Source organism: Amblyomma americanum, chromosome 6 (assembly GCF_052857255.1).
Source record: "Amblyomma americanum isolate KBUSLIRL-KWMA chromosome 6, ASM5285725v1, whole genome shotgun sequence".
In the NCBI taxonomy this organism is placed as follows: Eukaryota; Metazoa; Arthropoda; class Arachnida; order Ixodida; family Ixodidae; genus Amblyomma; species Amblyomma americanum.
This window is the reverse complement of record NC_135502.1, coordinates 23,947,217-23,962,214: the sequence shown is the minus strand read 5'-3', so window position 1 is coordinate 23,962,214 and position 14,998 is coordinate 23,947,217. Positions and strand designations below refer to the sequence as shown.

Sequence of the window (14,998 nt, the reverse complement as noted above, 5' to 3'; positions counted from 1 at the left end):
TCTTACACCATTCACTGCGCATGCGCATTGTTTCTGCGGCAGCCATGATGCCTGCAGTTCTGCTCAGCTCACCGGTATACTTAGGTGCGCTGCTACGCTGATGCAAGTGCTGCGTGAAGACCAATTGTGCCTGGTAGCGGAAGGTTACTGGATAGAAGCCCCCTTAGGAACGGTGTTAGGCGAAATGCCAAACAACATTTCTGCCTGCGTATATTGTGTCGGACGTTTTCAAAGATTGCTTTCTTTGTATAATATAGTTTTATTCCATAAAAAAGTTTCCTAGACAAAATCACGAACGTCGATCGTCTCAACTGGAGAGAGATCGGCGAAGAGAACGGTTGTTTGAAACTTTTTTTTTTCTTTTTAAAGCTTCTCCGATGTCCGAACAAGGGCCAAATTTGGTGCCACTTTCTTTGACATTGACATATAAGTAAAAGCGCTCTGCGTCATTGCGAAACGCTCGTCCTCCTTCCAGCGGATCAACATTTTGTCGCAAAATAAAGACGCAGTTGTGTCCCAAGTGCATTGTACCGTTATGTCACTAGAGCCACATTATTGCTTCGGGAGTTCGAAGCGCCCTCCCTGCCATTTGCAGCTGCCTTTTGTGTAACCGGTTTCTTTCGTGAAAGCGCTGGCCATCCTGATCTCCGTTATGATCCTGGTTTTCATTTGTATGCTTATTTATTTTGCTACCAGGCTAGAACATTGCTGGAAGAACATATTGAATCTGACTTTATTGCTTTATCCTACACCGTCAGCATCATTGGAAATGAGCTGCAGTGTTTGCTGAAAGAAGAGAGAGAAAGGAGAAAGAGAAAGAAGAAGCAGTGACTGCTCGCCTGGAAAGCGTAGTCGCCGTGAAGCAAGTAACATGAACGGCATGAGGTAGGATGCCCATTTGCTTCTCCCCGGTTTGTTGTCCTCACGGCTGAAAAAGTTGCATTGCCATCAGGGGTCACTGCTTTACGAAAGAGTACCGTAAAATCCCGGCTTTAGCGTTTGTGCACACAGCGTCGCCAGCCACAGCACTGGCGTGTTTGCTTTCTTTGTTTGCCTGTGAATTGTGTTTCGATGTGACTGCTTGCGAGCTTTGAACTATACGAGCAAAAATGGCAGCCTACGGTGCGTGACGTCTCCGCACATTAGAATTTGCTGGAAGGGGCAGGGGTTCTCTTTCTTCTCAACTGCGCAATTCGGGTGTTTACTTTGGCGGTGTAACTGGAGAGGTTTACTTGCGTAACCATTGAAAACGATACTCAGGTTTGGCACTAACAAACATGTCACGTCCTGGTGATCAACTTATTCTCATTGTAGGGCGGAACAGTGAAGGAACGGTACGTGGCGCCATGCGGATGAAATAAAAAGGCAGAGTTAAGTTCTTAGCTGCAGCGAATTTCGCTGTTTTATTTCTTCACAGTTAATATACGAGAGAATTGAAGGTGGCGTTGATCTGTGAACATCTCTTCGCGTCCACTCATGCTACAGGTTAGTATATAACTGGCGAAAATCTCGGATATTTCCTCTTTTCTCTAAGATAAGTTATGATGGAAAATAATAGATTTTGGAGCGCGCTGAAGGTTATACAGGGCGTTCCATCCTATATACACAGAGTAGTCGAGTTAAAACAACATCATTAAAAATTCAATAATTAATCAAATAATCTTCACAAATGTGCTTGATTGAGGCTCCCGCCTGAACACCTAAGCCAGTCTCAAAAGTGGTGAATTTTAGCAACTATGGCATTCTTATGGAAAAAATTGGTTTGGAAGAGAAAATTGAAACACCATGTACGCGTTCATGTGCGTCAATGCCAATAAAAGAGCATTACATTAGCCTACTACCAACTTCGGGCTCGAACGACCAGTACGCCGCATTGCTCCACAAAACCTCTCCCTCGTACGCGACGCTTAAAGACAACGCCTCGCATATGGACTCGCTTGGCTTGTTGATGTTCCCGATACGTGCGCCCCGCGTTGCGGTCCTACATAGCTGGGGCCGCATATTAATTAGCGGCCCTTTTGAGCAAGCGCCCTTTCCGGAAGCTGTCCCCTCGAGGCTATGCCGACCGTGTTCATCGCGCTGGGTTTGCAATGTACGACACAGGGTGACTGGGTCATTGACCGCCTCAAGGCAGCCGGCGTACTCCGTCAGCGCCTTGCGCCGTGCCGAAAACGTGTCACGCTGCGCCGACACTTCGTATTTCCGCGTGTGTTTAGTGACTGCGCGCGAACTGCAGCTCGGCAGCTCGACGAAAACAAGAAACGGATATTTTATTTTTGGTTATGTTATGCTCCACGTATGACGTACGATTCAAGCTACTCAAATGTCAACAGCATTTGTTCGTTTTTGAAGGAATATTGGAAAGAGAGCGTTAGGGAACAAACGTGGGTGAATGACACCCTAGTCGAAATCAAGAGGAAGAAATGGGCTTGGGCCGGGAATGTAATGCGAAGCCTAGATAACCGCTGGTCCTTAAGGGTAACGGAGTGGATTCCAAGATAAGGCAAGCGTAGCAGGGGGCGGCAGAAGGTTAGGTGGGCGGATGAAATTAGGAAGTTTGCAGGCATAGGGTGGGCACAGCTGGCAAATGACAGGGTTAATTGGAGAGACATAAGAGAGGAATTTGCCCTGCAGTTGGCGTAGTCAGGCTGCTGCTGATGATGATGATTGCATTCTCGCAGTATTGTGAAGATAAAACTGCCCAAGACATTTATATATGTAATCAAAGTTATAACTCTCAAAGATGCAAGCAGTATGCTGCAAGATTGCTCACTGTACGAGCTAATCATTCAGGCAAAAGAATTTGACTTTCCAGCGTACGTACTGCGACGTCAGCTGGTGGTAATATGGTTCGAAATTAAATTGAACGTTCTGAAGTTATTTGAATTTGCTAAGTTTATTTACACAGCAATAAACGTTTTTATATAAATTATTAGATTTTTATATTTCTCAAATGTAAGCGCCATCGAAGATGAAATGCCCAATTGCATAATTTTTATTCGCAATCTTCATTGCCTGAGCGTGATGAAGTAAATCAAGCCATTAAAACTAACTTGTTTTTTGTTTTTCGGTGACGTAGCACGAACGAAAAGGAGTGCGTATGTACCTGACGCAAGTTGGGGACTAGGGGCTTTGTTTATTTATTTGTTTGTTGTGAGGTGTCCTCTAAGAGCTATAGGCCTATTACAGTGGTGCACTCAGAGCAGTAAGAAAGAAAAGAACAATGAAAAGAATAAGGAAAAAAGCAATGAAAACGATAGAGACAATGCCATTGAACGGTATAAAGAGTAAACAGTCAAATAGTGTTAGAGTTCCATTGAGCACAGCAGGTTTCGACTGAAAGAGTTAAAATCCTGTTTATATCAGGACCACATAGTATCTGGGCATTCATTATACGTACGCATCATTCGTACAATGGGCCTTAGTTTTAACCGCGGCCTGTCAAACAAACGGATTTGTCGCACGGACCGTCTAGGCACCCGAAGCTTGATCAAAGATAATAAGTGCATACAGTCAATATGTCCATGTAAAAACGAAGAGCAAGACAAGGTCCCGAGACTGCTGTCTGTTCTCTAATTCGGTTAGTCCTAGAGTGCAAGGCTGTCCTGTAATCGTCTTGGGAAGCAAAGAAGCAGACCGCACGACCAATGGCATTCCTCACAAACCTTTTCTGCACATTTTCGAGTTTGTGCGAAGAGGTGCGGCAGATCAAATTACATACAACAGAAGCATACTCAAGTCTCGCTAGGTCAAGACTCTGGTACAGGGCAACATGGCATGCAGCACTGAGTAGGACACTGCACACACGGGTCACCATGCCAAGCATGTGCAGATTTCCGCTCTTGACTTCCAGAATGTGAGGCGAAAAACGCAGCTTAGTATCTAAGTAGGCACCTAAGTCACGAACAACAGACACCCTGGTAATGGCTTGATTGCTGAGAGGGTCATGAAACTCAATCCATGGGTCTAGCGTGTGTGCTATATCATGACAGTCGTATTTGTGTTCAAGTTCAACTTGCCCGACAAACGCTACCTGTACACATAGTTGACATCCTCTTGGATTAAGCTGCAGTCACAAGGAGAACGGATTAATGCGGAATAGCTTTTGGGTGGTGAGCATATTGAGACATCTGATAGTGAGCAACAACTTCGTAAAGTTCACTTATGAAGAGACTGAATAATAGCGGCCTCAGATTGAATCCCTGGGGAACCCCAGATGTCAAATTAAAGGGACGAGACTTTTGTCTACCGTAGCTCACGTGGCTTTGTCTACCTTGTAGGTAGCTAGCAAACCAGCTGCAATTCGACTTAAATGATCACACTTCGACAGTTTTTAGATAAGTGCAGTGCTGTACTACATCAAAGGCCTCGCTGCATTCAAAATAAACAGCGTCAACCTGCGCACGGCAGGAGACTGCAGGAGCAAACGCTACTAAAAACAAAAACTGACATGGTTAGTTCGAACAGAGCGACCTGTTCGACAGCCATGCCGATAGCCATGTAGTTGGCTTTTAAAAACAAATGACAGATGTGAATAAACGGCTATCTGGAACACCTGAGTAGGAAAAGGCTAAAGGCAGATAGGCCTGCATTCGGGAGCTGTGCGCGCTCCGACCTTAAAAACTGATGACGAGAGCTTCTGTACAAGCAGCGGGAGAAGATGGTGTGCTAAAAAAAGACCCAAAATTTACAGTAAAAGTGGTGCCAGGACGTCTCAACAACCGTTAACGATGAAAGGAGGGATGGCCTCGGCGCTACAGGATGTTTCGAAGTTTCGAATCGAAACAGTGAATTGTTCAGAACACAATGTGTTGCCAAAGCGGTATTTATTTAGTGCGCATAAATCAGTTTAAATCAATATTTGTTTTAACGAAATTCTATGCTGATACCTTTTGAACTACAGCACAGTTCAGTGCAGCTGCAAATCGACAGTTTGAGTCGCAGCACCTGCAATGACCTTATCAACAGTGTTGAGGGCTTACAACAGCACGGTGAACAGCTTTTTCTTTTCTCAGCTAACGAAGCAAAGAGAGCGTGCGCAGTGCTCAGTTATAAAGTTTTTACTGTCGGTATGAACAGACGGAGCTGGGATGGCGGAGCGTTTGCTGTTTTATGCAGATAAAATACGCAATGCCTCTGACGTCATTTCACATCAATTAAATGAATCGTGGTGTCTTGACGACTGTAACGGTATACGAATGGGTTGGATTGAGCCTAAAGGACTAAGTGAGCGTGAACTGAGCTTTCTGCGCGCGGTAAAGAACGCCTATGTCGTCACAATGCCTGACAAAGGAAATAAGTGTAGTGTTCGCATTTAAACGGTGACATATAGTTTATATACGAGGCGCTGAGAAGAAAGGCCCAGCGCAAGTTGGAATATACGTAGCTTCCCCTATTGCTGCGCTTGAGGCTAACATTCTTTTTTCCAGCGATCCCGAACATTAAAACCATTTGTTAGGCGAGCGAGAGTTCTGTACTTCGCCTTTTAATCTAGCGTTCTTATCGGCTCTTCATTAACTTAGGTGTTCCGCGTGCATCTAAATTCACACGCTGTCCCGCAAATACCGTCCAATTCAAAAGCTGCAGTGTAACTTCACACATATTCGCAATGAAGATGAATACCGCTCTCTTGAAAGACAAACGCGCACTGGCGTATATGGCGCAGCCTCAGCGACGAGCTGCTGGTGGGCCGGCAGTCGGCCGTGGACGAGACCTTCAGCCAGCTGCACCTCAACACCCACTACGTGCTCTCAGTCAACGGCTTCCTCAACGCCCTGCAGGTGGTGCGTGAACCTTCGTTTGACCCACGCCGTCCCGGCCTCGGGTACTGGCTTCCGAGCGGCCGGTCATCGCGTGCTATACACACACCGACCGTCGGCAGCACACTGGAGTTCGAGAGCGAAATACGACACCGCATGCAGCAGCGGGCCGCGAACGAACCTTGACCCTGAACAGAGTTCAACAAGACAATGGTCTGAACAGTTTGGCTCGGGTAAATACAGCGGAAAAGGCGGGATAGCGCGAGATGCAGTGAATGACCGCCTAACTGACATCCGTTCTGCCCCGTCGGACGGATATCCGCAACCACGTGCCGTTCCAGACAGGGATTCGAGGAAGGTAGCGGGCGCTTTCTAGGGAAACTGCATCAAGATGGCGGAAACTCTTGCTCGCGCTGTAGGACGAGCCGAGGAGCGCGGGAAGAGCGCACATGAAGCCGTGCTTAGCAATAGCGAAACGGTCGTCGAACTGTGCGAGAAGTGTCAGAAATGGTGCTGCGACTGCTAGTTCGTAGAGAAAGGCTTTTCATAAACCTAAAGGAGTTAGTCCAGTCTCTTCACGCCACCCAGAACAAATAGGCTGTCATCCTTCTTTGTTGAATGAACTGCAACGCAGAGCCCAACACACGGGGACAGATTAGTGAGCCGATTTAGGATATTGGGAAATTCATCGTTAAGCGCGGTAAAAGAGCGAAGGATGCACCAAAAATAGCAGACATGCTCAAGTGGTATTATGCAGTCCCTCTTCTAACCTTGCTGCGGCATTTCCTGCTGCAGATTTGTACGCGAAAGGAATCCTTGCTTAGTTGGACTTGACCTTGCCACTCGGGTATTACGTGTTTCCTGAAGGAAGAATAGAAGCGCAGTACATCGGAATCGCACACTGGCCGAGCCCGTAGTCAATTTGCTTGGATGCCCCCGCAGAGGCTCTGTCAGCAATGCCTTTAATGGATGCATTTTTGCTGTCCTTGACTGTGCGCGGCATTGCCTTCTTCGTCGCCCTGTGACCATGGCCCTTTCCGGCCAAACGAAAGCCGCTTTATTAGCCCGGCATTCTAACAAAAAAAAAATGATAAGTGCATACGCTTACATTTTTCGCAATGTAGCAGTGTACATAAGCACGAAAAAAGAAATGCTGTGCGGGCGTCAGAAACACTGAACAGGTCATGTTCATTACGCCCTTCCAAAGGCTAAACATCAGCTCGCAGGAACTCAACCTTCGCAACGTTGAAGCTTTGTTCTAGTGTTTTCCAAACAGGAGAAATAAGTCAAATATATGCCCCAACTCGTGCAATGTTCGCCAGTGCCATCTAACGGTACCTTTCATACACTCCCCCGCCCCGCCCCCCCCCCTTTTTTTTTTGCTAGTTGAAGGCTCCGCAGCAGTCGTCGAAAAAAAAAAAAAGAGGAGTTGGGGTTAAAAAGAAGAGAAAAATGCTACTCAAGGACGCGCGAGCAAGAGGAAATAGCAAACCTTGTCGTGCCGGTGCGCACCCTTCCGGCAGCCTCCGATTCGCGTTGCAATCTGCGCTTGCCTTCCGTACGTGCAAGTTTGCATTTCGGCCACCAAGGCAAACACGCCGACGAGCGCTGAGAAGTGCGGCTTGTGGTGAGGCTGCCTACGAAACGGCGTTTCGCATCGCGCTGTGCGTCTGCCGCCCAGAAGACTCGACCGACGTGCGCTATTGCAAACATTCGAACTGTGCGTTGCAATCAGATAAACGCTGAATTTGCGCAGCCGTGTGGTGGGGTGTATCGCCGATTGTCGTGAAATGCCGGGGGAAAGTCCCACTGCTTCCTCCGTTCTCCCGACATTTGTGCGCGGCTCGAGATTTCAGGCTAGTGACGAAGATGGAACCCCCAGTTGTTTGCAATGTTTGAGGTGAAGATTTACCCGAGCGCCCGAGTTTTTCCGCATTTAGTGATGGCAACGCACATTTCTGGCCATCCTCCACCGGATGTGGTTTCAGCATTGCAAATGGCCTGGTATGCATGGCTCAGAGGGAGGGAGCTCAAAACGGAGTGTCGAGCAAACAGTCTGTCTCTCTTTGGCCAAAATATGCTCGTTCCTCGTCAAATTGTCGTTAAATCTGCGAACGGAGGAAGCCAGCCTGTGGAAAGCAGGAAAGCAGCGCAGTCACTGACTTAAATCTGTAATTGAGCAGCGCAGACAACTACACGGACATATTAAAGGAAGGGCAACACAATTGAAAAGGAAGGACAACACAATTGACGCTATTTGTTGTTTGTCACGTCCATCGTACTGTTTGCACTGGTAAGTTGCTGTATAAGCAGTCAACAAGTCCGTCTTTACACGTTAAAGGTGAATGCATAATTCTAAACGCGCATATAGACCAAGTTTCTAGACATCGGTATTAAGGAAGTGAGGGAACCCAGGAACACCAGCGGTACGCAAAGGAAGGGCGGAGAGCCGGGCAAGTTGGTTATAATCAGTTATAATGCATGGTTGAAAGAGCGAGTAAAAATACAAACGTACATGCGTTCCTGTCTCGAATGAAGCTTCATTTACGAATTAGCGGTTGTTCTTGTGCTCTTTCATCGTCCATTTGTCGCGCTTTTTCAACCAGGCACACGAAGAGACCGATCCGATAGAACGCCCAAAAAGCATGCACCTGTCTTTCCGCTTAAAGGGATGAACCGACTCTTTGGGGTGAGAAAGGACAGTATAAGAGCTGAATACCCAAATGGCAGGCAAGAAGAAAAATGAGCAAAGACAATGGCATGCCTTCTCCGTCTTTCTTATTTTTGTTTGTTATTTTTGTTTTTGTCTGCCCAGTGGAAAATATCTCCAAATACAGTTATTGACAAAAATGTGCACGTCATACAGACCGTGAACGTAACCTGCTACGGCATATCCTGGTAAGAGGAGCGCTTTCAGTTCTCTTGATGTTCCGATGAGGACTATATATATATATTCAGCAATGAGGCTGATTTCCCTCACTTTCCATGAGGTTCTCGACGCCAGGGTCTAACAGTTACGAACGAATGAAAACTCGGGAGGGAGCTTTACGTCATGCGGCCTGCCTCCGCAAGCGTAGCTCTCTTGAAGCCATTCACTTTCCTCTTTACGCCAAAGTCGGCTCCACGTGAAGGCCAAGAGCGGACTCTAGCCAATGAAAATACGCTACAGACAGTCCCCTTGTACTGATTTCCTCCCTTTCATATTTTAAGACTAGGCTACAAAACTGTCACGTAACGTTTCCTCGTGAGTTTTTCTTGCTCCGTGCTAGCGACCGCTATCGGTCATATGCGCCGTATCCTCTCTGCATTTTACGGATACTGAAGCCCATCACGCCTGCGTTAGCACACCGTGACGGAGCAGATATAGCAAGCTTGTGACTCAATGTAGACGAAACGTGCTTGCTCAGCAAAGCTCCTCGCCATTCGTTCAATTAAGTGCCAGTACTTTGCGGCCGCAAGCCAAGTGGCATACTTTCGCGTGTGAACGAAACGTTCACACGTCTTGTCGGCGTACGCGTGAAAATCTCTGAGGCGCTGTTTACATTTAAAAATTCTCGGAGTATTATTTTTGTTTCACCTTATTAACATTGACCAAGGAAAGGGTCCAGGAATCGATAGACCTCGTATCCTGCCAGCGGTATAGCCATACCGATATCCTTACGGTCGTGTACTACACAGAAAAGGTTCTCTAATTTAGGCGGAGCGCACATCCTGATTGTTCGGCTCGTTCAGTGTTTTTGCTTGTGGCTTTGCAACTTCGCGACACTTTTGTGTCGCCGGCGGCTGCTGCCGGTTGTTGCATCCTTGCTGCCTCGTTCGTTTCGCTTCCGTCTTGCGTGCAGCTGGCCGGTCTGGGCAACTTCTTCACGTACATGATCTTCGGCGTGGGCTCCAAGTCGCAGCACTTCCTGTACGCCTGCTGCTTCGGCTACTCGCTCAACGGGCTCCACTTCCTGCTCACGGGACTCAGCTCGCAGCATGTCGCCGAGGTGCTGCCCATCACCATCTACGTGAGTGGGGCCACAACCTCCTTCGCTGAAATTAATCCGCAGCATTGCATAATGGCTGTCACTTTTCATTCCGTCCTTCATCCCTTCGCCCAAAAGCAAGGTTCAGGCGTCCAACGAAATTACTGGTCTTTCCTTTAATCACGAAAAATTTGCGGCTCCCTTCCTACCGTCCCTCTAGACTGGGAGCTCTGACCCGTACACCCATCTTATTTTCTCGTCGGTTTTCATCAACTCTCAGATAAGTTTTGCGTGCACCGAGAGAGACAGAGTGTGAGAGATTTATGCACCAAAGCAACCCTAACTCAGAAGTACAGGCAATAAAAGATTAACTAATGTGGGTTTAGGACGTCGAGACGGCGAGTGTTCTCAGCCCCTCGGCCAACGTGGTTCGAACGCGAGCAAAGCCTCGATGCGCTGTCCGCTGGGCGCGCTCACGCCCTAGCGCAACGGCCACTCCTCCCCTGTGAGGACAACACAGACCATCCGCGGGGAAGGCAACTCCCTCAGCACTACGGTGGCTCCGCGACGACGCCTCCCATCTCGCGAGACGCACATACCGTCACCCGCAGTTCTTTCGACAGAACGCACAACTCTCGCCGAACCTTGATCCGCTGGCACACAGCATCATCAGCAGCAGTCATGTTGCTTGAGAGAGAGAGAGAGAGAGAGAGAGAGAGAGAGAGAGAGAGTAGCTGGAGGTCGGGGTTCTGGTAGTTCGGCCATTTAGCGCTTTCCGTAAGTACCGAGAACGTGTTTTTTCTTTCTTTCTCACTCACAAGTGCAACCTTTGCAGTACAAGGTGTTCCAGGCGAGCGCGATGAGCATGTACTTCCTCGGATCGGTGGCCGTGATGACGTACGACCTTCCCGGGATGCCCGACGCCTTCTGCGGAATGGTGAGTGCGCGCCGGAGGCTCTGTGTCGCTTGCCCCGCGGCTGTTGGCAGCGGGTGTATATGTTTCATGCACGCGCGCTCGCAAAGACCTCACAAATGTATTATGCCGTTTCCCCTGTTTTATAGGGGGTTGTTCCAGGTTGAGATACCACCCATGTTGCTTTGAGGTATTTATGCGAGCTGCCTGAAAGCGCGTGACCGTCCGCCGCTGAACTTTGGTAGCAGCTGCTTTCGGCCTCGTTTCGTATGATTGTTCTTTGTATTTATTTTCTTCGTTCCAAATCACATGCACATATATGCTACGAGATACAGAGCGAAAAAAGTCTTTAGTTAGCGATGCTCGTCCGGGTCACTGTTTCAAACTGGCGGGTTGAGGCTGCGTCTTGGCGGGACGTGGTGTTTTCCCAACACGCGTGTGACTTAGGCCACCAGAAGCGGGCAGTAGTGTTAGGCGTAGTGCAACAGGTTGAGCTACGTGTGCGCTGAGTTGCCGTCAACAGGTTGTTCATAGTAGCAGCATGTATGTGTTTCCAGGGGCTGATTCGATTCACGCTTGCAACAAAGCTTGCAACACACCTCTCAATAAATGAGGAGACTAAAAGTAATAGATAAAAATTGGCGGTGGTTTACCTCTGGTTAAACCTGGAGGGACGCGATATAGCTACAGCTGGCCGAGTGGAACTTGGTCACGTGACGAACCACGTGATCAGCCACGGCGCCGCGCGTCGGCAGCTGCTCCGCACCACGTGACCAACCTCGTGACAGCATGGCGGCGCCGCCACGCTGGAGGCTCGAAATGCTACCCTAATGTAGCTATCGCTGCAAAAATTTGACTTCAATATTAGTTAAGCAGTCTACTAGTTAGCACGTCTTAGCAGTATTCTGATACACCGCTGACAATGCTATGCCAAAAAAAGCCCTCGTCTGACTCAAAAAGCCTATTTTTAAAAAGGTCATAACGCCTGGGGTGAAACACCCGGTATTCGCCGTCTAAACTTAGCATCCGATTGCTTATTCATACTATACGCCTCAGCTTTGCACGCACTGACGTCTTTCATTGTTCCTTCTTTCCTTATGCGGTAAAGCTATGGAATCAACTACCTACTAATGTTGTACAAGAGCCAGTACGACAGAACTTCTCAGATAAGCCTTGACCAATATTTCAATCAGAGCCAACCTGTTCTTCCCTATATGTCGCTTTATAATATTTTGTCTGGTTACTTTTTATTTCTGTCGCTAGCTGCTGCATAACAGCATTTGCAGGTTGTCTTCGCATTATTCGAACTCGAAATATCCGTCGTCAATGTCTGATGTTTGAAGTTTTAATATGTATTAATGTTTTGTTCAAAGCGTTTGTATTCTCTCCCTCTCGTGACTCTAAAATGGGGCTTATCAGTACGATTTAATCAATAAAAATAAATAGTCAACTTTAGACATTTTTAACGCTCACACTAAAGATGAATAAATTAACATAACTGCACTAGGTGATACCGCACCTACATAGCGGGAAAGGGGATGTTTAAGCACCGAGAAAGCCTGCACTCGATCGTATGACGAACGTATCTGTGGACAACTGCTGATCATATTTGATGAGAGAGCCAGAAGTATTTATACGCAACTGAGGCGCAAGACATAATGAAACACGGCCCATAAAACACGACGAGACGGGGTAGGGGGAACAGAAAGACTGGACGTACACGAGCGCGGTTTGTCCAGTCTTCTTATTCTCTCTGTTACACTTTGTCGTGCGCCGCGTTGCATGATGGGCGCACCAACTAGCCCTGCTTTGTGCGCTACTGAGGGCCTGGGACTCAAGAGAACGAGCAATGATTCTGTAGTGAGTTTTATTCGTTAGGGGAGCAAAAGTCATTCAAGCATCGCTGTAATCATATTTGATTATCAGACTTCCCCTTCCATGCTTTCATTTATGGTTTTTATACATAGAACTTTTTTTCTTTCGTAGCAAATAGTGTCAGGCAACCCATTGAATAAATAAAATACTAGCCTCATCTTTCCACATTTCTTTTTATCTGGCTCAATGAGATAATAAAGCTCTGCCTGCTTTTGACCATTGATGTTGTGTCATAGTCTAGTGTGAGGTGTAGTAACGGCATCTACCATTCAGCGGCACGGACGTGTAATTTTCTTGGGACACACATCTAATGAGTCTAACAGCGTCCATGCATGCCCTCAACCTTTTTTTTTTTTTCAGGCCACGGGGATGTTCACCGGTCTGCTTCACCTGGTGCACCTCATTTACGTCCTGATCTATGTCCCAACACCCTGACTTCACCGCCGTTACAGCCGCCTTCGATCCCTTCCTTGTCACATGCACCCCCGTAGCGTGTCATTGCTTCATATTCATATAATTGCGTACTACAAAAGCGGCACTTACGGTCCTTTCAAAGCCGAATATATATATATATCTATTCATTTCTCCACTTTGCCATATTTTGAGCAACTAGTTGTTTTGAGCTAGTAAACTTCGCCTTAACGATGCTATTGCAAGTATCTGAACGTTGTGTCGCCAGTACGCGCACATATCACCGTCTTTCCCCTCGTATTCTAGGAATAAAGTAGCAGGAAGTTAAGAATATGCAAAACCACTGGCTTAAACGCTTTAATGGTTAGCAGTTTCGTTGGCAATTATTCAGTCACATTTAAAGCTTTCCGTTCAGCAAGGAAACGGTTGCTGAGTATGTGACGAGCCAGGTTTATGCACGAGCGTCCGCAAGAAGAGTACGTACCTCGTGCTGTCGAGTGCCCTCTTTAGACGAAGAAGTTTCATCTGTTATCCGATATAAGCGATGCATTTCGCTAGTGCTACAGCACTGAACTTCACTTTTTCGTTTAAAGGGTGTTGTGTTCCACAGGCCCCACTGGCCTGAGCTACGGGATTTAACCAAACTTCTATGGACTTACAAAAAGTCCCAAAACACAACGTCCGAGGCCGGCATAAAGAAGGAACACTTTTATACACCATGCATTGCGGTTTGCATAGTATATAGTTTCTGCAGCTTGTTTCCTCTCTATTATTGGATCATATAGTTTTCACACCACTTGTTATAGTTGCATTGCTTCTTGTATGTGCTTTCTCTCCGCCATATTTATTTATTTATTTATTTATTTATTTATTTATTTATTTATTTATTTATTTATTTATTTATTTATTTATTTATTTATTTATTTAATGTTACTATAGGCCAGTATAGGCTCACGCAGGAGCGCTATGATAAGAGAAGACCGATATGCAAGCATATAAAATGTTTTAAGCTCCTGCAAGCCCGACTGTTAGGCTATATGGTCTAGCTGTTCATTCGGTATTTAGCTGATAACAGCCTCCAATCTTTCTGAAATAAAATGAATTAAGTAACTGCAGCGACACGAACGGTGCAGCATGCTGCACCCTCGGGAGGCGCCACGCGCTTTGTCACAACACTTGGCTTTTGTAAGGTCGCACGCATCCTTGTTACGCGGTCCACTCCACACAAATGCAGCACATCTCCCTTCCGCCGCAATGTCAACACCGACAGGAGGAAAGGCCGCGGCAGCAAGCTCTTCTGCACACCTGCCGCTATAGGAAGAAGCGAACCGGCTTTATAGCGGCGTTGTCACGTTTGTCGGCTACTGCGACTATTTTTTGCTGTAGGGAAAACGATGGAATAAAAAGGCTTTGTATCTGCTCTATATCGTTGGTGACGCGCTCACAATAAGCCTGAAATGGTTAAAATGCATGGCACTGACTACACGCTTCCGCCCGCGCGACGAGCGATTGGTCCGTGGGAAGACTGGATTTGGCTGATGCCCCTTTACAGTTTGTCTCTAAAGGAGTAGTGGGTGCTCTTCCAAGGAACAATGGTTGTCGCATAGTTGTTAGTCCCTAGACGACCGACCCTTAGGAACACTTGGTCTTTTCTGGCTTGTAGTACTGGCGAATTAAAAAAAAACTGAAAGATTATGCGGCTGTTCTGTTCAACTAGACCTGTTTGTGACGTTGATATCATCTTGACTCTTATTTGCATGATTGTGAGCTAGAAGTTGGCATGATTATTCTGGTAATGAGAGTAACGCGAAGAAATTGATAACGCGGTGCGGCGCTCCACATACCAGAGTGCCTCCGAATCCTCGCCTGCTGGCTTTGGCCCCCATGTCGTGCGAGTTCTGGGCAGCGCGCGCGCATCCGTGAGTGTGTTTGTGAAAGAGGCGATCAGAAAGGTGAGAGTGAGTGAGTGAGTGAGTGAGTGAGAAAGAAAGAAAGAAAGGAAGAAAGGAAGAAAGAAAGAAAGAAAGAAAGAAAGAAAGAAAGAAAGAAAGAAAGAAAGAAAGAAAGAAAGA

General features: G+C 47.0%; 1 protein-coding gene across 1 annotated transcript; it reads left to right on the top strand.

Annotated features, from left to right (window-relative positions):
• The first annotated feature begins 811 nt into the window (after nucleotides 1-811).
• LOC144094602 (uncharacterized) lies at nucleotides 812-14,307 on the top strand. The gene is made up of 5 exons (XM_077628520.1): nucleotides 812-885; nucleotides 5,666-5,783; nucleotides 9,602-9,769; nucleotides 10,563-10,664; nucleotides 12,876-14,307. The coding sequence occupies exons 1-5, from the start codon at nucleotides 872-874 to the stop codon at nucleotides 12,948-12,950; spliced, it is 477 nt and encodes a 158-aa protein (XP_077484646.1). The 5' UTR covers nucleotides 812-871; the 3' UTR covers nucleotides 12,951-14,307.
• Nucleotides 14,308-14,998: the final 691 nt, after the last annotated feature.